Source organism: Sceloporus occidentalis, unplaced genomic scaffold (assembly GCF_023333645.1).
Source record: "Sceloporus occidentalis isolate IW3139 unplaced genomic scaffold, rSceOcc1.0.p SCAF_55, whole genome shotgun sequence".
NCBI lineage: Eukaryota > Metazoa > Chordata > Lepidosauria > Squamata > Phrynosomatidae > Sceloporus > Sceloporus occidentalis.
Window position 1 is genome coordinate 1,773,016 of NW_028317035.1, and position 26,919 is coordinate 1,799,934.

The 26,919-nt window shown below is 39.9% G+C and overlaps 1 protein-coding gene across 1 annotated transcript in view; it reads right to left on the reverse strand.

Annotated features, from left to right (window-relative positions):
• Positions 1–17,795, reverse strand: part of LOC149287898 (neurofascin-like) — a 41,993-nt gene extending 24,198 nt beyond the window's left edge. Inside the window, exons 1-14 of the mRNA XM_089492268.1 lie at positions 17,717–17,795; positions 16,742–16,759; positions 15,889–15,994; positions 13,750–13,946; positions 12,931–13,053; positions 12,176–12,346; positions 8,346–8,457; positions 8,048–8,232; positions 6,296–6,433; positions 4,750–4,887; positions 4,106–4,217; positions 3,661–3,827; positions 3,175–3,322; positions 2,535–2,659 (exon numbers count right to left, since the gene is read on the reverse strand). Of these exons, the coding sequence (XP_089348394.1) occupies positions 2,535–2,659; positions 3,175–3,322; positions 3,661–3,827; positions 4,106–4,217; positions 4,750–4,887; positions 6,296–6,433; positions 8,048–8,232; positions 8,346–8,457; positions 12,176–12,346; positions 12,931–13,053; positions 13,750–13,946; positions 15,889–15,994; positions 16,742–16,759; positions 17,717–17,795 (1,819 nt within the window). The remainder of the gene's footprint in view (positions 1–2,534; positions 2,660–3,174; positions 3,323–3,660; positions 3,828–4,105; positions 4,218–4,749; positions 4,888–6,295; positions 6,434–8,047; positions 8,233–8,345; positions 8,458–12,175; positions 12,347–12,930; positions 13,054–13,749; positions 13,947–15,888; positions 15,995–16,741; positions 16,760–17,716) is intronic.
• Between the last annotated feature and the right edge of the window lie 9,124 nt (positions 17,796–26,919).

Genomic DNA, 26,919 nt, shown 5'->3' on the forward strand with positions numbered 1-26,919 from the left:
GATTTTTGTATCTTACGTATCTCTGGCAGACAAAGCAAATGTCTTATGGCTATTTTTTAATATGATTGAAATTAAGTGTACACATTTCAAAATAACAGAAGATGAAGTGTCTGCCACAGAGGTGACACAGTCTAATTCACATCATTGCTGTGCTGAGCACAGTAGCGTATTCCTTTAAACATAGACTGGATCCCTCAATATATTAAATATTCATTAACATACCCAGTATTTGATTAAAATGGAAATTAGAATTGCATGTAATTTGCAAAATTAAAGTCTATCTATGCACCAATTTTTACTTCAGTTACTTTGACATTAGTGTTCAGTTACAGTAGAAGTCAATGCAAACAAAACTTGCAAAGGGCACTCAAAATATTCCTTTAATTGACGTCAATGTATTTATGAATCCTCATAAAAGAAGTGTTGTGCATTTGTGGGATAATAATATCCGTTTAACAGGTCTGTTTGGTCTGTTCTTATCCTTGCACATTTCTTCCTATGAAAAGTATAACACTACAGAGGACTGCTGAATATACAGACATTTATTAACTACGTCTCATGTACCGTATTTGCTCGATTATAAGACGACCCTGATTATAAGACGACCCCCCAAATATGAATATTAATTTAGGAAAAAAGAAAAAGCCTGAATATAGGACAACACTATAGTCCAGGGGTGTCCAACATGCGGCCCGAGGAACCTCGAGGTGCGGCCCGCGAGAGATCGGCAGCCAGGATCACAAGAGCCCTGCTGCTTACTTGTGGGAGGGGCTCTTCTCTGCTCCAGTCCTGCCTCCTCTGTGGGGACAACGAGGGAGGCCGCGCCCCCTGCTGAAGTCTGTGAGCGGCATCGAGAGCTGTAGAGCAGGTAAGGGGGTGGGGAAGGTTGTGTGAATGAGTATGTCTGATTGAGGGAATTAATGAATTTGTGTGTGTGTGATAGCATGGATGTGTAAGTGCTGGAACCTAGGCATGATGGGACTGTGATTGCTGTTAACAATCACACTCCTATCATGCCAAGTCAGCCAGTACATGCTGAAACCTGGCTAGCTGCCCCCCTTGTGTATTGATGCTGCCAGCAGTATGGGGTCTGCACTTACAGCCACCCTGTACCAGCACGTATTGGCTGACTTGGGATGATAGGAGTGCGATTGCTAACAGCTAACAGCAATCTGCTAACAGCAATCACAGTCCCATCATGGCTTGGTTCCAGCATTTACTGGTTGCCTGGGTATAAAAAGAGTGTGTATGCTGTTAGCAATCACACTCCTATCATGCCAAGTCAACCAGTACATGCTGAAACCTGGCTAGCTGCCCCCCTTGTGTATTGATGCTGCCAGCAGTATGGGGTCTGCACTTACAGCCCCCTGTACCAGCATGTATTGTCTGATTTGGGATGATAGGACTGTGATTGCTAACAGCAATCACAGTCCCATCATGCCTAGGTTCCAGCATTCACTGGTTGCCTGGGTATAAAAAGAGTGTGTTTGTGGTTAGCAATCATACTCCTATCATGCCAAGTCATATTGTTGTGTTACTTTTAATAAAAGCGTGGTTACACACTAAAATTGGACAAAAAATACAATGCCCAGCCAACCAGTACATGCTGGAATCTCGGTATGTCTGAGATTGCTGTTAACAATCATAATATATAATTTTTTTGTACAATTTTGGTGTGTAACTTACTTTTATTAAAAGTGTGTGGGGGGTCACTTTCAGTTTCGGCTAAGTGAACCCTGAATTTTCGGTTTTGGTCCAGAATTTTCATTTTAGTGCATCCCTAAAATAAATAGAACTATTTTATTTTTACTTATCCAGAATCCTGCATTTGTAGGCCCAGAAATCCCAGAAATCAGTGTAGAGCAGCGTGTAGAGCTCTACTCGATGCGCGTAGACAACTTACGCTGCCGCCGGAAGGAGGTGTGGCTAGCAGCGGAGGTTGTCTGCGTCCATCGCACAGAACTTCCCCGACTGTCAGAGAGAATTCACCGCACAGGTCCGGGGAACTCTGATCTCTGACAGCCGGGGAAGGTGTGTGCAATGGACGCAGACAACCCCCGCAGCTAGTTGCACCTCCTCCCGGCTGCAGCGGAAGTTGTGTACGAGAATCGCGTAGCGCTCTACACGCTGCCCGGTGCTTAGTCCAGGCAGCGTGTTGAGCTCTATGCAAATCGCGTAGACATCTACACGCTACCCCGGCTACACACCGGGGACTCAGAAGCACCGGTAAATGGGCGGGGGGGGGGTGACAGGAGGTTCCAGGTCCCCTGCAGCTCTGCTAGGTTAACTGATTTCCAGCTTAGAACAGCCAATGCTCCTCAGAAGGATGGTAGACAAATGAAACAGCTTCTCATCAGAAGTGGTAAAAGCTAATACATTTAGGGAATGTAAAATTACTTGGGGTAGGCATAAAGCTATCCTGAATCTGAGACATGAGTAGGCTTGATGGGTACAATGGTTCTTATCAAATTCTATTTTTCTCAATATTACTAAACTGAAATAGACCTGCAATTATTGTGTGGGGGAGTAATTACCCTGGATAGTGAGGTAGGCTTTTGCAAAGTCTTGATCCAGCTCTGTTTTAGCTACACATGTGTAAGCTCCTTGGTCCTTCTCTGCTACTCCAAATATTGTAAGGGCATCATCCTCCTTCTTCATCCTGAGAATAAGAAAGATAGAGATTTTAATGCATAACTGGCAATTACGTAAATTTCATCCTATCCTAACCTCTCCCCTATTACATTGATCAGCTTATCCTTAAAAGTCACCACTGTTCTTGCAGTCACCACTTCCATAGGTAGTGCTTACCAGAGCACTTAAGGTTTATTATTTTACATTAAAAATTGTGTGTTGTTATTTACAATGCTATTTATAAAGGACAATGTTTTTGGAAGCATTATATTGAGTTTAAATGCCTTTGCCATGATGATTTAAGTTTATTAATATGAACCCTGGGTGGTCAGCACTGCTTAAACGTTATTAATTAATTTATTAACTGAAGCCTCCAAACTAGTATGAGCCTACCAACACCCCTACCCTTTCCTAACAGAAAGGACAGGAACACAGGATTTAAAGGTCACAATTAAGACAACTGCCCAGTCCCCAGATTACAAAACTGTATTCTTAGCTCTGTGCTCACTACTTATGTATAGAACAAGCTCTGTGTCTACTCACTTGTTACTTATATACAATTGAGATTCATCCTTCATCCATGTCACAGTAAGTCTGAGAGATGGGTCACTCCGCACTCGACAATCAAGGCGGACTGTGGAGCCTCTCTTGGCAATCTGATCTTCTGGACCCTTGACAATGCGAGTAGGTTCTTAGGAACAAAATAAAGATGTTAGTTGTGTAAATGTTTGTTTTTTTCTCTTGTTGCCCATAATTGTCCAAACAATTCTTCACCACCATATTTCTAAAGCTTTAAAAGTAACAATTGCAACTGTCTTATCGAAAGCATAATAAATGCGGTGCCACACTGCATTCACACTGAGAAAATTAAAAAAAAAAGAGAAAGAGAAAACCAAAAATGGGACTGAAAGAATGATAGAAAGGAAGTATAAGTACAGCACAAGGAACAGAGAGAAACAGGGAGAATGTGAAGAAATCCATTGGAAATTACAGCACCAGCCACATTTCTGCTCTGACAGGCTCCCTTACCTTTGACCTCCAACCGTACAGTATTTTCAGCATTGCCCAGAATATTGGTAGCCACACATGTGTATTTGCCTTGATCCTCTTTGCGTACAGTGTTAATCTCCAGTGTACCATTCTCATGCACCCGGTAGTTCCCGCCATCCAAGTTACTGCCTTGCCCATTCTTAAACCTGCACACATAAGGGAAGGGAATGCAGTTTGTTATCAGTTACCTACTCCATCGCTCCAGCAACAATGACAACGGTAAATAAAATAAAACAGACCAATTTCACCAAACTCTGCAATATTAGCTGTAGCCGTTTATATTGAAAGCACTATAACGAGCTGGAGGTTTTATTTGACATGCTTAATGATTTTCTTGTGTTCATTAACTACAGAAAATTAACATATGTATTTACCAATAAAATGCACATGCCCGTCTCGTATACAAACATTTTTCTATGCTTACCACCGAAGAGTGGGTATCGGAGAGCCAAAAAATGGGCAGTCCAGCTGAGTCCTATTGTATTCAATTACTCTTATCAATTGGTTCCTGGGGCCTAACATCCGAGAGGGAACATCTGTAGCATGAAATAAGAGAACTAAGCGTTTGTGCATGTAATAGAAAATTCAAATAATGGGAACTGTTTTGGATATAATTTGTAATCTGAAACAAACGTTCTATTATATGAAAAACAATTGGATTTATAATATTGGATGCTGTAAATGTGTTATGGTTAGAAAAGTGAGTTAGCAAATGTGGTATTATTTATACATAGGGGATATATATTAAGATCATCTCGAATATAAATCCAAAATCAGAAGCATCTCTGTACAAAACTACTCTATAGAGCTTGCTTGTGTCCATACTGCAACACTGGTGGTATTTAGTACCTAATTTGCTGTGCGGAGTTAAGCCTTTTATATTCGTAAACAAAAGCAACATAAGGCTCTGTAGGTAAAAAGATTTGATGGAAATGGCTAGTCAACCTAGCTGGCATATGTACAGGAAACTTTCAAGAGCTAAATACAAGTAAAAAGAAAGAACTAGATTAATCAACAGGAAACAAAACCTAGATGGAATGCATGTAATCTATCATAACTACTTCTTACCAAGAATGCTGACGAAAGCATTGGCCAGCAGGTATCCATGGTCGTTGGAGGCATTGCATTGAAACACTGCACTGTTGCCACTCTGTACTTCACGGAAAATGATGGTATCACCAGCAACCTCAAAATTGGGGTTTGGAACTGCAGAGGCAGCATGCAAGAGAAAAAGACTTAACACAAATCTAACTAAAAGCTTTCCCATTTGAATTAATCAATACAAAGACCTACATTAGGTGCTGTGATATAGCACATTATCAGTCTCTACAATACTCAGTGATCAGGATATTGTTAATAAAATTCCTAATTCTTCATGAAGTCCAATGGACAAACCTGGGTTTGGAACAAAGGAGAACACTACCCACCGGGTTTAGTGCCTACTGTAAAGTTTGGTACTGCCAATAAAGGGTAATGTTAATGCATCATATGACAAAGACATTGCAGATCAAACTTTGTATGTTTCAAACTTTGTGGCACCAGTTTGGAGAAAGTTATTTCCTCTTCTATCATGGCTCATGTGTACAAAGCAAGATCCATAAAGCCATGGTTTGATAAGGTTGGTGTTGAGGAACCTCGAGTGGCCTGCACAGACCTGATCTTAACCTCATTGAACACCTCTGGGATGGCCATGCCTTCTCATCTAACACCAGTACCTCACTGCACAAGTACCCACAGACGCACTCCCAAATCTTGTGAAAAGCATTCAAAGAATAGTGTGGGGCTCTTACAGCTGCAGGGAGGGGGGTGGTGTACAACTCAACACTAATGCCCATGGTTTTGGAATGGGAGGTCAAAATGCTCATACAGGTGTGATGGCAGGATGCCCATATCCTTTTGGTCATATAGTGTCCCTCCATGTAAAAATGCTTAGTACATTGACAGTGCAACAAAATTTGAAAGTGGCATTTTACATATTAACCACAAGAGGGCACTGTCTAATGCACAATTTTCAACTTGTTTTGTGAGCTAATCAGCTTTGGTCAGGTGCCATTTTCAGATCCCAAAATGTACCTACAAAAGCAGGGCTTGTTTAAAACGGCACATGAGGTAGTTTATGCTAATTCACGCCCAGTCTCTTTAAGAAAAGTAGGTTTTTCACACAAATATTTTTTCCTCTTCATCTTCACATTTTTCCAGAAATCCTCCACCCTCCCTCCATTTTTTCCATATTTTTCTTGTCCTGCACTTCCACGTGCCACCTAACCCCACATCAATCCATTCCCATGCCATTACAGTTACATTCAATGACAGCAGAGCTGGCCTGACACTGGGTCCAGTATATTACACAGTACATGGCAATATCATAGTTTCTTTTACTTGTCAAAATCACAAGAAGCATTTTATATATATATATATTTTTTTTTTTTTTTATTTTTTTTTTAATCTTTAAATGGCTCATCTTAACAGTAAAATAGTTTTAGCAACATAGTTATAATACATTTGACACCAAAGCTTTAAATAACATATATATATTATTTCCATCCTTAAATATTATTTCTTAATGGTTTATTTATCGAAAATGTGATTTATATTCTTTATTTTTTTTTTATACACCTACCTGTGATGGGTTCTCCATTCATCAGCCACTGGATGGTGGGTTTGGGACTGCCATTGGCACGACACACCAAACGCCCATTCTCTCCTGGTGCCAAAATGAGATTTTTGGGTTCATCAAGCCAATATGGTGCCGCTGAAGAGACAGGTAACATAAATTGCTAAGTTGACAGCAAAGTAAACATTTTGTTACAGATCAATGTACACAATGAGGTCCAGAAATGTACTTAAAGTAAAGCACTACTCTTTTTCACTTATCAATGCATGTACTGCACTGCAATCACAGGTCATTTCCACCACATAGCACAAAACGTGCAAAGGGCACAAAATACGAAATACTATTCTCATGAAGCAGGGGTACATAAATGTGAAATGGTTGTGCTGCAACTATGTCCATACTCGCAAATGTCCTTAGAGTGTGGAGTGTGCCTTAATTTGTAGTCAGTAATGGAACCAGGAACTATTTTTTGGACTACAATATGGGAACACTCATTGGACTCGGTCTCTCTTGTCCTGGGCAAGGTAAATTAGCATGTGTTTTGTGATTTGTTTAAAGGCATTTATAGCTTATTTGAAAGTAACCATTTGAAAAAGAGGAAAAAATTGGGTTAATTTGCTAAAGTTAAACACAATAACACTACTTTACTAAAGCAGGAATTTACAGAGTTGCAGGTTCATCTAATGCCTAGTTAATTATCAGATATGCCTTAAAGTCATCTCACAGACTGAGCCACGCATTATGCAGGGCCAGCCAGGCCATTCTCCTTAGAAAAAACGGCCAGCGATGGCTGTTCAAAATACCTAATGAAGTGGAAAATACAACTCCACTTTAACCTTCTGCTTTAGTAACTATAGAGACTTTTGCGTTTTTTGCAAGGAAATCTTGGCGTTTTTCTCCAATAGAAGTCTATGGGAGAGAAAAAACGCCATGAAAAAGCCATGTGGGTTTTTTGCCTTGGAGTTTTTAATGGCGTTTTTTCCACAGTTACAATGCAGAGGATGGACCCGGTATCTGTGTGTCCTACGAGAAATAGGCTGAAAACAAACAGTTTCACACAAAACAAAGTTCATATTGAATTCTACACCATTTGGAACAAACATCCAATACAAACAAACCAACGGGATCCTGCCTGCCAAAAGCAACAGCAAACAATTTGCACCATCATTTGGGGCCAATCTTCCTAGAGGAGCAGACATTCGGAATAAAGCAGGCCTTACAAACCACAGAAAAGTGACAAAAGGGTCCGCCGGGGCGTTTAAGTAGAACTCTACCAAGTAAATGACATCAGGGGGCAGATACTCGCCATTTATCCTAATCCCTTTTAGCTGGGTGAAACTTCTAACTTGTAAAGGCTGGAAAAACTGCCTAAGGTCAAAAAAAGCAATTTCCACAGAAAGGCTTAAACGCCAGAAAAAAAACGCCAAAACGCAGGAAAATGCAGTGGCAGTTTTCTTGGCGTTTTTCATCAAGAAAAAAAACGCAGGACAAAAACGCAAGTGGAAACCTAGCCTAAACAAAATTTCCCTCAGGCAGGTGGTTAAGTTAATGTCAGTCAACTCAGGCAGGTTTAAACAAGCATGGGATAGGCATATGGTTATCCTATATGCAAAACAAGACCAAGGTCTGATTTAGGTTTAAATCTTTACAACTGAAAAGAATGCTCAGAATGGATGAGCCGAATGGCTGTAAACTACCATTAAATAAATTCTATATTTCAATGTGTAGAAATACTAAAACAATGGTTCCTACCCTTTACTCGGACGGAGATGGTGTGGCGGATGCTCCCCATCCTGTTAGATGCCTGGCAAAAATACTCGCCAGTGTCCTCTTCGGACACCTTAACAATGCGGAGTGTCTTATTAAAATTCTCAAATTTCAGCTTCTGGTTAGGAAGTTCCCCTCCTTTTTTATACCACATGATGTCTGGTGTTGGGCTGTAAAGAAACATAAAATTCTGTTCTCATACGTAATTTGTAAGTGTTTTCCACTGAATGAAGCTTGGTGGACGAGTACCATACATGTGGGGAAGCACAACTATCATACTTACACTCCAGAGGCAATACATTCCAGAAGCAGATCTTCATCACGTAACACCAACTTACTACTGGAAGTACCTGTAGGCAGCAAGAAAGTTGGGGTCCGCTCTGCCACCCCTCGTGCTGGGAATAAAGAAGTACACTGAACAGTTAGAGCAAAGAAATAGGCATAATAGCTTCTGGGAAACGCAAAAATAAAAAAAAAGGTTTGTTAGAAAAGACAAAATATGTCCATGTTAAACATTTCAGTGTTATCAACAATTCAAATATTTAAGTTCGCTCTGCGAAACTGGGGGATGACTATGCAAAAACAATTTTGCTGTTATATCACATGTATGAACGTGTCTATGCCTACAGCTCTGCATGGATACTGCATACAGGCCTAATAATGCAGAATAAAAGTAGCAAGGACTGCTCGAGTTCTCTCTGAAGTGTCTGTTTTAATGTGGAAGGCCCAGACCACGCCACTAAAACCACTGCAGCTTCCACATTCTTAATACATCACCTATGAATACATCCTGCAATGGCAAATAATACCATATATAATAATATCATAATCTGAATGCAATTTGAATGTTAACCGATACATCATTTATCATCTTTCTTCGATGAAAATGAACACTTTTAATTCTCCTGATTACAGCATGTCTGCACTAAAACGTTTTGTAACTTTCTAATGTTTCTCTGGCAATAGTACACAGCCAGCTTAGGTGTGTACAAGTAATACCGAAACAGGAGATGAGGAAAAGGTATTTAAAAAGGTGCCATTAGGCAATAAAAGGTGTCGATCTAACATTCCTAGTCTATAATCAATTCTAGACTGTATCTGCAGTAAAGCTCTTAATAAAATGTTTGTATTTTTTCAGAAATAGGCTTCTTGAATAAACACCAGTATAGTCAATTCATGCCCCAGAGTAGCATATGGGGTAAAGAAAGCCAATTTACCAATTGGAACAGGTAATACCAAAACACTGCCATAAAAAGTCGGAAAATGTTTAAAGGATGTTTGCCTTTAGATTACAGACTATTAAAGTAAATATAAAAAATGTCAGTTATTTCTAACTAAGAGATATTTATTTAAAACACACATCTGCTGTTCCATTCCCTACTGCCACTATGGATCAATAGTTTTTTTAAATCCCTTTGGTAATAGGAGTTCAATTTGTGTTCTGGAACACCTGCTTCCAGTTATCAGAAAGACACCCTGGGGACAATATAAGGATCTGGGGAAGAGAGAGTTAGTTAATTACTTGCAGATTAGTAAGAATTCACCAGTAGGTTTATGTTTTATATGGCACAGATATTTTATGCCTGTTTAAACTGTCTTTTGCCTTTTTCTTGTAATAAGGGATCCAGAGAGATGGTGTCATGGAGGAGGTTTCAAGTCAGGACAATAATTAACACACTGGTGTCTGTCGAGTACGGTGACCAGCTGGCTCTTTTAACCCGAGGCCCTTATAGAAAATGTATACTGCAGGGCTCCATTATACTCTGTTGTCTTGCATGATGCACTTCTTACAGGTGTGCCCAGTTAACGATGTTATCTGGTAATTATTATGCTTATGGTCCCAGAATACCAAAGATATTAATGAAAGCCTGCAATATACAATTTTCTTATGTGTCCCTGGTCAAATGTGTTTTAATGCTTACTCAAATCATGAGAACAGCTATAGTTCATTGAAGTTTAACATCCTGCTGCCTTAAATCGAATTGTATTTGTTGCAAACAAAGGTGGAAAGCGCAAAGTCAAATACGCAAAGCCAGTCTGTGTTATAAAGCCACAATAAGCAACATCCAAACAAAGGTTAAGCAAAAAAGAGATGTGGGGAAATGCAGGGCCCTTTTGAATTTTGAAAAGAAATGTTGCAAGCATTTCCTGGAATATAACAAGGGTCATCCTACAAATAGTTATGAATGAATTCATTTTTTTATGGAGTCACTATTATTTATGCAGAATTTCTGAAAACATGGGGAGGAAAGATAATCTATTCCTTTGGAGTGGTAACTTATGAAAGAAAAAACCTTCACTATTTTACTGGTGGTCTAAGGTAAAAAGTGCATGAAAGGTAACTGCAAGCTCCTTTGGCACAGCCTCTTAATGTTATTAATGCTTTTTTTTTTAGTGAATAGGTTTTTTTAAGCACTTATGTCCTCTAACAAATCTGTTTTGTTTTCTACCCAACATAAAAAGTAATGTCAGGAGTAAACCATTTATGTAGGTCTAAATGCATTTGGTTTATTTATTTTTTGCCATTTGGAAAGCACTGGACTAAGATAAAGTGTGAAAAAACATACTATAATAGCTGGTACATCTATCCCCAGAAAATATTATAATTAAAGTGAGTGGGGTTAGCTAGAAGGTGAGTTAGGGCATAGAGAATTCTAGTGACCTCAAAAACTCACCCTGATACATAATAGTGAGGTTCATATAGAAGTATATGGCGGAGTCAGTACGGGAATTCTCTGTAATAAATAAGACAAGGTGAGAACCCCACTGGAATATAAAGATGAAAGTAAGTGAATCAGAAAACTGAGAAAAGATAGAAAGTATAGCCGGGTCCATGGAATAAGTAAGTCAATGCAAAATCATAATTGGGAAAGAAAAGACAGATCAGCAGCTGTAGGTAGAAGAGAGCATTTAACAAAGGAACAGATTGTAATACAATATTAGTGAAACAATAGAAAGATTTACATATATAGCAATAAGAATGCCGAGGATGTTTAAAGCCATGAGGTTAGTCACCCATGAGAAAAGGTGCTGGTTTATATGAGTGAGAGAAAGTAAAGAAAAAGTTGGAGTGAGCTAAATTGGGTCAAGGTAAAACGAGAGAAAGAGCAAGAAACAGTCATATAGCATATGCTTAAAGCAGAGTCTGAATCACAAACATATAAACGAAACAAAACATCACAGTTAACAAACAAATTAAGCACATTGCAATGCTGAGCAAAACTGCCCCTCCTTTCACACAAAATGTGTTAAGATACCTGCTATACATAGCTGGCAAAGCAGTAAAAAAAATGGCAGCAGGAGACAGGAAACTATAGCATTTACCCATTCCTGTGGTGCGTTGTCTACAAGTCTGGTTCTCTGCCTCCTTGTATGAATTAATAAGAGATGTGAATGAGATGTCATATTATGATTCTGCTCTAGAACACGACAGGGTGCATTTTGGTTAAATGTCTGGCAGCTTCCTGGGAACTAAAAAGGTTACTTACTTAATCATGTACTTCTCATGGGTACTCAAATTTTAACCCATATGTAAATTTAAAGTGACTTTCATCTAACATGTACTTATGGGGATCATATTGGGTTATCTATACATTGTGCTAACAAATATATAGTACATTTTTTTTTTTGGGATCCACTGTCCCATACTTAGGGCTTCACCATGATGTGCTGTTTGTAAACAAACGACTTTAATAGAGAACAAATTAGTTACATATGTTGCTGCACATTATGTCATAAAAAGGGACAGATAACAACAACTTTGTGCCCCATTTCTCTTCTGCACCAATGGATAGATTTGATACGTAGATGATAAGGAAAAATCAGATTTTCCCTTGTATTAAACTGTAGTGTAGAACTTTATGACCATTAAAAATCTCATATAAAAGACCCTAATGAACATTGAAAAGATACAAGTCATGTGACTGAATAATTCAAGGATTGTAATACATTTACAAATAAACCTATTGAGGCATGGCGTGCATCAATTCTTATTATACAAAGATGCTTGCGATATGCATACGTGTAAACGTGAACCCAAGTGCTAATGTTGCTTTGAGCAATGGGATTTATTTGTCCTATTACTAAACATATATGTTTGCATTAAACACTTACTGGTCAGAACTTTCAGAGTATATGCATTCTTCTGTTGGATCGTGTGTGTAAAGTGGGATCGAGCATTGCAGCTGTAATCTGTCTGCGCGTCCTGGCGCAGAACATTAGAAAAATATAAATCCCCATTCAGACCCTGAGACACCCTCCTGTCCTGGGTGATTGGTTCCATAGCTGTAGGGAAGCAAAACAGACCAATGTATTATTCAGAAACAAAATCTGGCACTACTGGATTCCATTGTTAGAAATTAGGAAGGTTATTGCCAAAATACTGGCATACTTATTTCCTTGTGCCATTCAATGTACTTTGTAATATTTTGTGCTGGTTCAATCAATGCATATTTTCTAAAATTATGACATTTAATTTTGGGTTCTGAAGTAATGGTTTATGGAATATCATATATGCATTACCTTTTTGAATGTAGTATGTTTATTAAGATATATTGAATACTCAACCTTACATCACTTGTTAGGGATTGATCAGAACACATTTCCTAATTTGAGTATTATTCCCACTATACAAATGCAGTCGTGAATGTGTAAGGCAGATACCATCTATGAAAATTAAGGTTTCGGAAGCAGTTAGAATTCCATGGCAAACTACGAGAAAGTGATGTACAGGCAAATGTAATTCAAATGGTAGGGAATAAGATGAAATTCCACAGATCGAAGATAATAATGATAGCTAGTTCAGAGTGGTCATTTTGCTCTGTGTTTCAGCCAATTTCCAATTTAACACACGAGTATATTCCACTTACAGCTGCTCATCCAAAATATGACTGGAGGTGGGAGTCCGTGTGGGGGATTACACTGCAAGATTAGGGAAGCACCTTCATTTACAACTACTGGATCGAGATTTTCTTTGGGCCACAAAGGTGATTCTGTAAATTAGAGAAGAAAGCAAAGTATAACATAATGTAATATAAAATATAAAGTGGATTTCAAGAGATGTTTTTTCACTTCTTGCACTTCCTTCACTGTAATCTATGATTGATGATACTTTCCATCTGTCAATTATTGTGTGGATTTGAGTTTCTTAATGAATCGTGTTAAACTATTTTTTGTCAGTTATCTATTTTTCCCTATGTGGATGTGCGCCCCATTCGGAAGAGTTGTAAAGATTATTAAGTGTTGGAGGGACGCTTATTTGGGTGCTGCTGCCTAATTAGGGAAAGTATTATTTATTCATTTACACCAGTGGTGTGTGTTTCTTGTGTTTTTGGTTTAAACTGACAATTATCACAGAGTCACCATTGCTCTGTGGCTACTGGTTATTTGTCCTTTGAGTGCACTATGCCCTTCAAAACTCTCATCCCTATGATCTTCTGCTCCATGCCCTGCAAACCTCTCATCCCTGTGATCTACTGCTCCGTGTGTCCATTGTGCCTTGCATTTACTGTATCCTATTGATTTACGGTATGTTACTTTGTGCATTATGAATCTTCTACTCCATGCTACTATCTTACGTGCCTAACATCCACTGTACCTGGGTTCCTGCAAATCATTCAACCCATGTGTACAGCTGCTTCATGACCTGCATTCCCCAGATATATGAGACTTTCAGCTCCATTACTCACTAGAGACTTGTAACAGAATCTTGTTGGAAAGGGCTGTCCCATGTTCATTTCGGGCAAAACACTGATAATCCCCCTCATAGTCTTCAGGTCGTCCTCCTCCATGAATGTCAATAACAAGTGTACCAGAATACCTGCGGTAGGAAACTCTGGAGTCTTTGGCTACATTGTAAAACTTTCCATTTCGTGTCCATGAAAACCTAGAATAAAGATATATCATGGTGGCTTAGTAGCTATGGGGAAGCTGCAACAAGGTAAATTTGCATAGCATCGTACATATTGCAATAGAGTCAGTAAGACAATATGAAAGTTTCTTCCATGTTCCAATTACTGCATGTAACCCTCTTACTTGTTGGGCAATCCACAAGGGTGTGGGGGCATTAATTCACAAGGGGGTGCTGGCTGGGGATATCATATAAATCAATACTAAAGGGGGGCTGAGTGGTGGGATAAATATACTAAGTGGGGCTGGCTGGGGGCCATGCACAAGGGTGTGGGGGCATTAGGGTGACCACATGTTTTCCAGGACACATATAATGTTTACATATTGCCCATAAAAAATGCTACCCATTATGGTGTATGTATAGACTCATGGAAGGGAACCAACTAGTCATATATACATCCCCATACTTCTGGGCAGCATGTTATCTGGGCTGGTCAGCAATATGTAAAAAATATGTGTCCTGGAAAACTTGGCCAATGTGGTCTCCCTAGGGGGCATTAATTCCCAGGGCGGCTGGCTAGGGGGGAATAAAAACACAATGTAGGGCTTTCTGGTGGGATAACTATACAATGTGGGGCTGGCTGGGGGCATAAATACACAATGGGGGGTGGCTGGAGGACACGTGGGGACTGGAGGCATCAATACACAAGTGGGGCAGCTGGGGCCATAACATAAATCAATACTAAAGGGAGGGGCAGCCTGGGGGCATATATACACATAGGGCTGGCTGGGGCCGATACACAAGGAGGCAAAAACACAAAAGGGGGGGTTAACGACAAAGGAGTCTTTGACAGAATGACCTGTCATACAGGGCCCCAAGGTACTCAGAGATGGCTCCAGCCTGGCTGTCAAACAAAGATAGCACAGGTAGGAACTTTATTGTTTAATTAATCCAATCAATAGTATTGCTGTCAGGGGATTAAAGGTTGGGTTGACTACATGTACCTGTTTATCAATGTTAATTTATGTTAATGAAGTTCTGTGGCTATATGAGTCTATGTTTTACAACAATAAACTGTTCATTCCTGCTGTACTCAATTCAAGGTAGTTGTGTCTACTTATTGGGTACACATAGCAGGGTTCCAAGGTGCGCATGCTGGCTGGTGCTGGAAGTGATTTTGGGGATAACAGGAGGATACATGTGGGTGATCTCTGGGAGTAATTACAGCTCTCTTGGTGAACCCATTACAGAGTGCTTAAGAAATACTTTTTTATTGGTGTAGCTTAGCCCGTCCAGATGTGTCCTGGTGTGTGTTTGGGTGTCGGTGTGGCAGAGCCTGTCCAGGTGTGTGTATTTGGGTGTCGATGTCGCAGAGCCTGTCCTGGTGTCTGTGTTTGGTCATCCATTTCCTAGCACTTGTAGACCAGTTCAGAGGACAAAACTTTCTAGACACAGTGAGTGGAAAATGTATTGTATTACTTTTTCAACCTGCATATCTTATTAAAAAGGATTAGCTGCACTAAATTGTAGCTTCAGGTGCCTCATGTATGATGACTTTTTTTGTGTACTGATATACTCCAAATCCCTTTACGTAAGATTATATCCTATAGTATCTGCCTAGCATCTTTATCAAGTACACATGGATGCTGAGGAGTTAAGATTCTGTTTTTATTTTATTTCCATTAAAAGGCCTACCAAAATCCTCAGCACTTGGCCAATTATGCTCTTAATCCAGCCCTGTATATGTTGTTCATTCTCATTATGCCCTTTTTTTTTCTTCACATGACATGTTGATAATTCTAGGAGGATGTGTGTCTATGAACTACTTCCCACAACACAAGCAGTTTATAGCCTGCTGGTTTCTACCAAGAGGTCGTCAGATTCAGTTAGTTTTTTGTTTTTTTATGTTATTATATGTTTTTATTAATGTATTTAGGTACCTTTGCATTGAGCACCCCACTAGCTCTGTGATACTCACGTGGGATATGGGTTCCCCTGAGCTTCACATTCAATTTCTATGTTGTCACGTGGGTCCACTATATAATTCTTCACAGACTGTTTGGTGATGGTGGGGGGCTGAATTACTGCAGGAAAGAAATAAAAAAATGGGGTTAAGTCTGAGCTACCAGGTGCTAATAATGGAACCAAACATGCATGCAGCTTTCCATAGCTTTCCTCAAACATTATCAGTTCACATCTGCTTCCATGTACTAAAACTTTAGTATCATGTAGGGATTATGTAAAAAAATAAAGCAAGGCGTTAAAAGTGGAAAGTAGAAACACATGGAATATGGAATAAGACAAATTAGGAATCGGTACAAAAAAACAAAGCAAGGGGTTAAAAGTGGGGTAATTACTATAGAAACACATGGAATATATCTGCAGGTTGCGGAACTTTCTACCAAATGCTTCCTTATTTTTTTCCCTCTTCTAATATCAGAAACTGTATTGCGAATATACTTTGCATATATTTGTGTATTTTTTTATGTTCTCTAGAACATCTTTTTTGTTTAAATATGTTTATTATAAATTATAATGTGCGAAATGTTAGCATTTCAATGTCTTCTCTGCCTATCAGTTCTCTTAAGCCCAAATCCTTATGTCCCTTTGCCCCATAAATAAATGATAGCCATCTCCTCATTTTCCCTGTCTGCAACCCATTCCCCTCCTTGTTTATAAAGGAGTGCAGTCAATTATAATTTAACTAGCATGCCATCTTTTCCATTATATCAATCTATTTCCCCACTCAATTCAAGTTTAGTTAGCTTACTTTCCTCCCCACTCCACCACTCATTCTCTAGACTGCACTACTACCAGCAAGCAATACTTACAGTCTTTCTGAATGTTTGCTGAAGCAATTTGGAAAGTTGGAAAAAAGACACGGTTAGTGAAACACACACTAAAAGTCTAACACAAGAGCACAAAGATGGACAAAAACTGCAGCTCAATTAAAGGATTAGGAAGGCTGCTGTAGGCTGCAGTAGCTCACATGAATAACACACATTAACAGTTAATGTGTTTGCCATTCTACTGTTATGAACCAATTTCTAGTTTGTTAGATGGGTAGATTAAAGGACAGAAGTAGTTTAGTACTCAAATGGGTTGTTTATGTCCAAAAAAAATACAATAAGATGGAAGTTCTTATAAACTCTAAATTGAAACTTTCTAAATTCCTTTGTTGTTTTGTCAGAATAGAAATATTTATTAGGCTGAATATGAAATTACCAAAGGTATTAGTTTCTGCATCCTGATTATACTAATTATATCTATATAGAATGGTGGGATTCGGTTGAATAGAATCCCAGCAGAGAGGCAGCTGCTATAAGAATTCTTATCTACCACCTGGAGTGAGGCATGGTCTCAGAATTCATTGTGTGAGCTCTTCAGGACTCCATAACCATCCAACTTGATGTGACAAGGTCATATGGGAATTGTGTCGATGGCAGCAGCCACACATAAGGGTTAAGGCTCAGAGTTTGTGACAGCAGTATCTGAATAATGTACAGACTTTTATACATAAATGGGAACCGGTAAATACACACACACACACATATATATATATATATATATATATATATATATATATATATATATATAAATAAACACATCATGACCTGTAATAGCAGAACAATTATATTAAGGATAGCTGGGTTGAAGGCAACAGTCAAGTAATTGTGCTTAGGAATAAATTGCATCCAGAAATGCTTAAAAAAAATGCTTAAAATGTAAAAGGCTTAAACTATGATTATTATGTGGCATGTAATTCTCCGACTCTATAGAGCATCTATCAACCCCTTGTAACTTACGGTCCAAAGGCACATCAATGGCGAAGATTAGATGGAAAAAGCTAAAAATGAAGATGTTCAATATAGAGTGCTGTGACATCTTGCTGGTCTACTGGGTGCCAGATCTAGAACGAGAGACCATTTTAACATAACCAAAAGCTAATATACAAGTAACATTATACATTTCAAGAACATAAATGTATGAGTGCATAACTTCAGGCATAGAGTTTCAGTACTGAACATAGAATACACTTTTTTTTAAGACAATATTAACACATATGTAGAAATGATACACAGTACTGCAGTTAATCATGCATTAAGTGCCCATTACACTATCATGGCCTTTTCCTCAGTTCACTCTCCCAATATCCTCTCCTCCCCCTCTAATTTGCACATGTTTAGTATGCAGCCTCAGGCTCCTCAGTCTGTCCATCTGCCTGATAACCCATCTGGTACATATGTCATTTCACCTATTTATGGCTCTCTTCTCAGGGCTTTTGTAATGCAGTTTGCCCCGGAAGTCCATCTGCCTTGTGTTGTGGCTAAGACACACTCCCCCAAATGAAAACACATACAGAAAGACATAAGTTCTGATACTCAGGTAAGCATTCCTCAGTATTAACCCAATCTTTGCCTTGGCATTTATTTTGCGTATGAATAGAATAGAATAGAAAAGGATCATGGACCATCTGGTGACTCAGTAATACAAAGCGATTAGGATGTATGGTTCTTGCAAGATAAAATAATCACTATGGGGAGGAAGATGTATCCTTGGGTACATAATAGAAATTTTAGGAAGTTTTAATTCTTAAATGCATTGCTTACCCCCTTGGTTGACATTTTCATGTACAAACAAATCTAATAAAATATGAACATTTAAGAACAATAATGATGCCCCAACAATTATATCAACTAAGAAGAAAAAAAAAAAAAACCTGTAAAATATTTTTTTCTTATTGATGTCAATATGGTTTTCTTGGAATCCTTAACATTTGCAATACACTTTCTTTTTCTACTCAATATACTGGCATGACAGAGCAAGTGGGCAAATTGGCACATTACAACTGTGAAACGAATAAAACTCATACATAGATCCCCTTTTCATCATAATTTTCTTTTCTCCTTTGGCTAACTAGTACTATATTTTTTTTCTGCCAATTGTTTCCTACTGTAAAAACCTAGTGGAGTCTTACAACACAATATTGGTATTTATTCTATAAAAGGTACATTGTAGGTCAGCTGAGATGAAACTCAATGATTTCAGGATTTAAGAATTCATAATGCAAGGTCACACTTGCCCTTAGTGCAGGGGTCTTCCATTGATGAAATCATGTAATTTTACCTACAATTCATGATTTAGTAAATAAAACTTACTGCTTACTGTAATGTCCTCCCATTTTCAGAATTACCAAACCACATTATTAAAGGCAATGTGTTCATTAGCTATGAAGTGCCAGACATCACATTTTTCCTAACTGTCTGCTGCTAACCAGGATACAATATTTTCCATGTGAGCCAGACTGGTACACCCTCAGACTGGGGCACCTTCCAAGTTACTTGGCGCACACAGGGAATAAATGTGTTACATGTGAGGAAGTATTTCTTCCAGAGAAACACCCCAGCTCATGTGTTATTTTATGCTTAAACACCGAGTTAAATCCTTGTGAATTCAGTAAAATCCTGTGCAAACACACTACGTATTTAGCACTCCACAGAAAAGCAGCTCATCAAAACAGGGCTCTACATGCTCCAAGCAGAGCAGATCTTTACTCTCCCAACTTCAGATAATGGATGTCTTGTAAATCTAATAATGTGTCCTTCTCCCTTTGCTGTTCCTTCTCACCTTGGAGCCCTTCTTGTAGGCTATAAAGGATAATCTGAACCTCCACACTACATTGATACAATATAACATCATGGCATATGCTGATGACCTGTTGTTTGTGGTCATGACCGCTGCCAACCATTCCAAACATTATAGCTGAACTGGGTCGTTACAGGGACTTATTGAAATAAAAAATCAACCAGGACAAGTCAGAAGTATTGAACCTGAATTGCACTAGTTCTTTGAAGTCCTCACTCCGCTCCACCTATCCTTCCCGCTGGTATCAGGGTAAATAAAATTATTTGGGTATTTGGCTTACTAGGAACTAGAGCCCTGTGCGGGACTGTCTTCTTAATCCCGCCCACTCCCGCTGAATTTCTGACCATTACCCCCCTCTCCCGCAAGGTGTGTGTTCCACTCCAGCAAGCTTCTATTCCAATACATTTATTTACAGATAATTGGGACTTACAAAAATCTGCCTGTAATGGGCCTGCTCCAAAACAGGCTGGGTGGCTAAGATCAACCTCTCCTCAGCTCAGCTCTGCATGCATGAGTCACTCACTCCCGCTTCTTCTCTCTCCTGCCTCTATGAAAAGGAGGCTGAATATAAAAGTAAGGCTAGGACCGCCTCTGAAATTGAATGTGAAGAAGCAAAAAAAGAAAAAACGCGACAGCCTTGCGGGAGTGTCCAAGATTACCGGGACCCGCGGGTATATTGTGTGACCGCCCGCTCCCGCCCCCACAACACACAAAATACCGACCGCACCCGCAAGTTTTTTGACAGGTCCTGCGGTATCCCAATCCTGATGCAGTCCTCTACTGGGAATTTAGACCAATAAGTCTAACTTATTCCTGATAACTTTGGGGCGATGCTACTCACCCTTAAGCAAGATCTGAGAGTATGGACGATTCCGCATCTCTCTGGTGTGAAAGTATTAACGCCCTTAAAATAAATTTCTAGGCTCCTCTACTTGTTTCAAACAATACCAATATAATGTATATTCCTTCTTCTTTCTTTAGGGACCTTAACTTAGCGTTGCTCAGGTTTATTTGGCGCCAATCATTGCCAAGGGTTCGGGTCAGGACCTTGACTCTTCCCAAGCGGAGGGAAGGATTAACTCTGCTGGATATTCAAAAATATTATTGGGCCACACATCTGCTTCGAGCCCTGGAGTAATTGGTTGGTCCGCAGAGTAAGTTATGGATTGATCTGAAGCCGTCACAGGCGTTGGTCCCTCTGGGGAATTGTTTGTGGAACCGGCCTAATGCACATCCATTTAATTGGGCAATGTTTCGCATTTGGCATCTTAGGAGGGTCAGAGGTTACATTTGGCACTTTATGGCCAATATGCAATAAATGAAAGGTGTACAGCCACCGGCAGAATACACATGGCCATGCTTTACAATTTTATATCAGCCACAAACAATTTCGTAGTGAGTAGCTGCTTTAACAGAGTACCGCCAACATGAGTTGAAAGCAATCAGAATTGTAAATGGAGAAACAGACCAAGAGACATAGAGTTGAAACTCACCTGTTTTCTTGAATACACAGTAGTTTTCAGGCTGTAGGAGAGAACAGATGGTATTGGTTTAGCAAGATACATATTTTAAACATTTCCATTGGTTTAGCAAGATATTTTTTAAATGTTTATAATACAAGACAAGGCAATCGGTGGCATTTTACTTCAAAACAAGTATTCTATATTTCTTGAAATATAATAGTTTCCAACACAAAAATCCATTATGCAATATGCGTGAAAACCACCATGTGATCGTGGTGTACTTCAACAAACCATGAGTCATTGTTTTTGAGCCATCTTCACAGAAATGTGAGGACATTAGGTTACAGGAAAGAACCTGGCATGCACTAATATTAGGCTTTACTATGTTAAACTAAGTTGTTATACTATTATTAGAGCAGTTGTTTGAATGTGACCAATGGCCCTAGTGTTGGCTGTCAACCAAACATCACCACTGGTGCGTTCTAAGATAAGCACACCTAGTGGGAGACTAACTGCCTTATTTCATGGTGTGCCATGATGGGACTAGGTAAACTTGACATTTGTCACTGGTTTTATGTGCATTACATTTCCAATGTCATAAATCATTCACCATTATGAAACCACCACTGGAAAAGCAGTATTAAGTGTCACTTTAACCAAAGCAAATAAAACTAAATTGTGATTATGTAATCTCTTTAAAACATACTCTAACTGGCTATCTGGGCCGAATGTTAAAATACTAGCATTTCGAAAACTCAAGGGTGTCTACTTTAAAAAAATTTATTGTTTGATGGGCTAAATTGAATTCGTCGGGTTCAAAGATGTCCCAAATAGGGCATATGAGCAGACTGACCAGATGTCAAAATGAGAAAAAAAAGTGTACCTCCCAAATGTGGCCTTTTAGCCCTCAAAAACAACCCCATGCATGGGTGGTATCACTGTACTCAGGGGATGTTATTGGGGTGTTATTTGACAGTTACATATACCAAAGTCTGTAAGTGCATACCTAAATGTGTGTGAAAAAACACACAGAAAACACTACCCGGCTTCAAAGATGTCCCAAATAAGACATGGGGCAGAAGGACCAGATGTCAAAGTTCTTAAATGAAAAATGTGCACTTCCCAAATATTTAACTGGTGTGGGTACACTAAATGGGAGAGATGATAATTAAAGCTAAACACAAGCACTGCAAAAGTGTTTAAACAGCCTTGGTCACGAATGGTACAAAAAGATAAAAACAGCATGGTCCTTAAATTGTAAAGCGTCTCCTTTTTCTTTGTTGGCCCAATAAAAAGTCTACTTCAACTAAATGCTTCATTGTATCTTGGACTAATATGGCTATATTCATTATTTTAATTTAAAAAAAGGTCATCCGCTCTAAATATAGTGTGATTTTTTTTTTTCCGAATCAGCTCATGATGAAATATATTTTAGGAGAAACATATATTCTTCACATTTTCATATACGTCACTTTCACTATGCTTTGATAGGGTGTACATAAGAGGATTAAAAATGTTCCAAAACACAGCTGTTTTTCCTATATGTTGTTCTTCCCGCCTCCTCAACCTTGACCTTTCACACAAAGGACAAGTTTCACTTCATTGAACAATTTCCATCTGTTGTACCGTGGGTTGGGAAATGTTCTGTGCTACCCACGACTATGGCCATCAATGGAATGGAATGTCCTTTACAGATCCAGCTACATGACCTGCTACAAAAATGTATTAATAAAGTTTGTGTATCAAAATAGACTTTTATTTAATATGAATAGATGATAGATCATTACCTAGTTACAGAAAACTAATAAAGCTAGGCATAATTCAAAGAGTTCTCATATTGCAAAAAAGCCAGGAATAATATTGAGACAAGGAAAACATAACATAATAACCCTAGCTTATTACAAAGATTCTGTGTCACCACTGTCTCGTTGTGCTAAGAAAACTTGTACACACAGAAGTCCTTACTTTCCAAGATTTAAATACCGTATTTGCTCGATTATAAGACGACCCTGATTATAAGACGACCCCCCAAAATCTGAATATTAACTTAGGAAAAAAAGAAAAAGCCTGAATATAAGACGACCCTAAAGGAAAAAAGTTTTACCAGTAAATGTTAATTCATGTAAACTATTTTTTTTAATAAAAGCTATGATTGAGAAAAATATTTTTTTTGTTTTTATTTCTTGTATTTTCCAACCTGTCCCCCAGTTACGCACATCTGCCCCCAGGCTTGCCACTCCAATATGGCACTGTGGCCCATGATATGCCTTTTAACCCTCTATATGCCACTGTGCCCCATGGTATGCCTTTTGACCCCCTATGTGCCACTCTGCCTCCAGAAATGCCTTATACCCCTATATGCCACTCTGCCTCCAGAAATGCCTTATACCCCTATATCACATTCTGGCATTTAGGGGGTTAAAATGCATATTATGGGGCAGAGTGGCATATAGGGAGGTATAAGGCATTTCAGGAGGCAGAGTGGCATTAAGGGAGTTAAAAGGCATTGTATAGAGCACTCTGCCTCCAGAAATGCCTTATACCCCTATATGCCACTCTGGCATTTAGGGGGTTAAAATGCATATTATGGGGCAGAGTGGCATATAGGTGTATAAGGCATTTCAGGAGGCAGAGTGCTCTATTAAATGCCCCCTTAACGCCACTCCAGAAATGCCCTATGCCCCCATTTAACACACACACACACACACACACACACACCCTTTACCCCCATTTAACTAACACACACACACACACACACACTCTCCCCTCCCCTCCCCTCTCAGCCCTCTCTTACCGGTGCTTCCAGCCGGGGCAGCGGGTTGACGTCGCCTTCTGCTGCAGCCGGAAGGAGGTGGAGTTGGCAGCGGGGGTTTGTATCCGTCCGTCGCGTATACTTTCCCCGGCTGTCAGAGATCAGAGTTCCCCGCGGGGAACTCTGATCTCTGACAGTCGGGGAAGGTTTGCGCGACGGACGCAGACAACCCCCGCTGCTAGCCACACCTCCTTCCGGCTGCAGCGGACGTTGTCTACGCGGATCGCGTAGACGTCAACCCGCTGCCCCGGCAATACAGCAGGAAGCACCGGTAAGTGTGTGTATGATGGGGGGGGGGGTGAGACAGGAGGATCCAGGTCCCCTGCAGCGGTGCGGGGGATCTGGATCTTAGTCTCCTAATCAGACTCTATTTGAGGTCTGATTAGAAGACGACCCCGATTAGAAGACGAGGGGTATTTTTCAGAGCATTTGCTCTGAAAAAAACCTCGTCTTATAATCGAGCAAATACGGTATAACCTTAGTTAAATCACCTGGATTAAAGCAGAGATTTTACCAGGGATATTAACAGAGATGCACCAAGTACAAAAAAAAATCATACAGAGGTCATCTCCATGTCAATTCACTTACCTCCCTATGCATTACAGAAGAGCTTCTCCTACATTAAAAGCTTACCTAACATAAGATGCATAGTTAAATCAATGACAAAAAATCATCCCATATTAACTCAGACTGGGAATTAAGAAATGATGCAAGAACTACATGATGGTGCATGGAAAGGTCATTAAGTATATATAGCTGGTTATTAGTTAAAGGGCAAAAATCCATTGCATAGTCCACTAGGTAGATCTTAATACAGTCCTGCATCATAGTGGTAAATACAGAGTGTAGGATTCATGTTAGGTAGGCTGGACTAGTGAATTTAGAACAGGCTAGTTAATGGCTTTGGAAATGACTGCACCACCACTTGTGTTTTATGGAGTAGGGCAGCATGTCAAGGACGCAGCAGCTCTCTCCTACAAAACCAGGAGCTCCCTAAAGTGATCTCCCCAATTGGCATATTAATACTATATTATACCATATTATACTGGCTGTCAGTGAGAATTCCCTGCACCGGTGCGGGGAACTCTCCTCACTGACAGCCGGGGAAGGTCTGTGCGATGGAGGCAGACAACCCCCGCTGCTAACCGTACCTCCTTCCGGCTGCAGCGGAAGTTGTCTACGCGAATCGCCGGGGAGTCAGACGCACAGGTAAGTTTGGGGGGGCATAAGACAGCAGCACTGTAGGGGATCTGGATCTTAGTCTCATAGTCAGACCTATTTGAGGTCTGATTATAAGACGACCCCGATTATAAGACGAGGGGTCTTTTTCAGAGCATTTGCTCTGAAAAAACCTTGTTTATATGTGTTTTCCGATGGTCTTAGGCGACCCACGGGTTGAGAACCGCTGACCTAATGTATCATTTTGTCTTAGTCTGTCAATTTCCCCTCGTGTAATACCCCTTGAAGATATGTATTGTATTTAGCGCTGTATCGGCGCTATATAAATAAAAGATAATAATAATAACAAACTCAAAGTCTGCAGATGGACCCTTGGTCGAAGTTCACTAAAGAAACTCTGACTTCAGGTCAGAAACTTTCACATACCCCAGACAGAGTTCAGGAAAAGTACTGATATCAAGACAAAAGTTCAGGGCAGTTTAGATAAAGTCCTGGAATCAAGCCAAAAGGTAGGGGAAGGTGGAGTTCTAGCAAGATTACCAAAAGACCCGATACACAGGGGATGATATGTATTTTGCGTGTAGTTTGAGTAGTCCTTTGGCCAGACACAACTATGACATCAGGACACTGGAACATGCAGAAGTATGCTATAAAAGTCACATAATACATACACCCACTCCTGGGGACTAGCCATCAACTAGGAAGGCATCCAAGGCACACCAAGGAATGAGACACCTAAGGTAATTGAGCAGCCAGAGGTAAGGCCATGACAAAGTTTAACATACCGTATATTTACTGTGCATGTATTACAGAATAAGCACTTAGTGTACCATTAAATACAGCAAGTCAGTACATTAAGCAAAAAAAATAATCCAGATACACACTTCATCCAATAGGAAGAAGAAATGCTTCTCTTGCTCTATAAAAGGGTTAGCTCCTGTAGCTCACCTATCAGTCCATCTGTGTTAAGCTTTCATGTTTCCATTATGCTGACAGATTCCTCTAAATCAGGGGTGGGCAATTAATTTTCCCATGGGGCCACATGAGAAATTGGAATGGTTTTAGAGGGCCAGACCTCTACAAACTACAAACTCCGAAGCCTTGTCCATTTTGTTAACTTATGTGCTGTTTAATAAAGTTATTCAAGCCTACGTCATTGGTAGAGGTGCTTGAATAAGTAAGGCCTGAATAACTATTAGCACAGCACAGAAGTGAACAAAATGAACAAGGCTTCGGAGTGCATACCGTATTTTTCGCTCTATAAGACGCACCTGCTGATAAGACGCACCTAGATTTTAGAGGAGAAAAAAAAGGAAAAAATATTTTGAGCTAAAAAATGGGCTAAAATATTTATTACAATAACTGAATAAGCTATGAACACAGTAAGACACACGCAGTAAGACACACACAGACACAGTAAGACACACACAGACACAGTGAGACACACACAGACACAGTGAGACACACACAGACACAGTGAGACACACACAGACACAGTGAGACACACACACAGTAAGATACACACACACAGTAAGACACACACAAACACAGTAAGACACACACACAGTAAGACCTCCCTCCCTAACCCCCCTTCTCAGTATCTCCCCTCTAACTCCCTAACCCCCCCTTCTCAGTATCTCCCCTCTAACTCCCTAACCCCCCCTTCTCAGGATCTCTCCCCCCGCCCCGGTCACTTACCTTAAACTCCTGTGTTGGAAGCGTGAGGCGTTTGTCTCGGGTGCCGGCGCTTCACTGCTGATCGCCGGCGTCTGACGTCATATGCCGGCGCCCAGCGTAAAGCGCCGGCACCCGAGACAAACGCTTCCAACACAGGAGTTTAAGGTAAGTGACCGGGGCGGGGGGGGACACCGGACTCATTGGTGAGTCACCAGGACACTCTTTGCGGGCC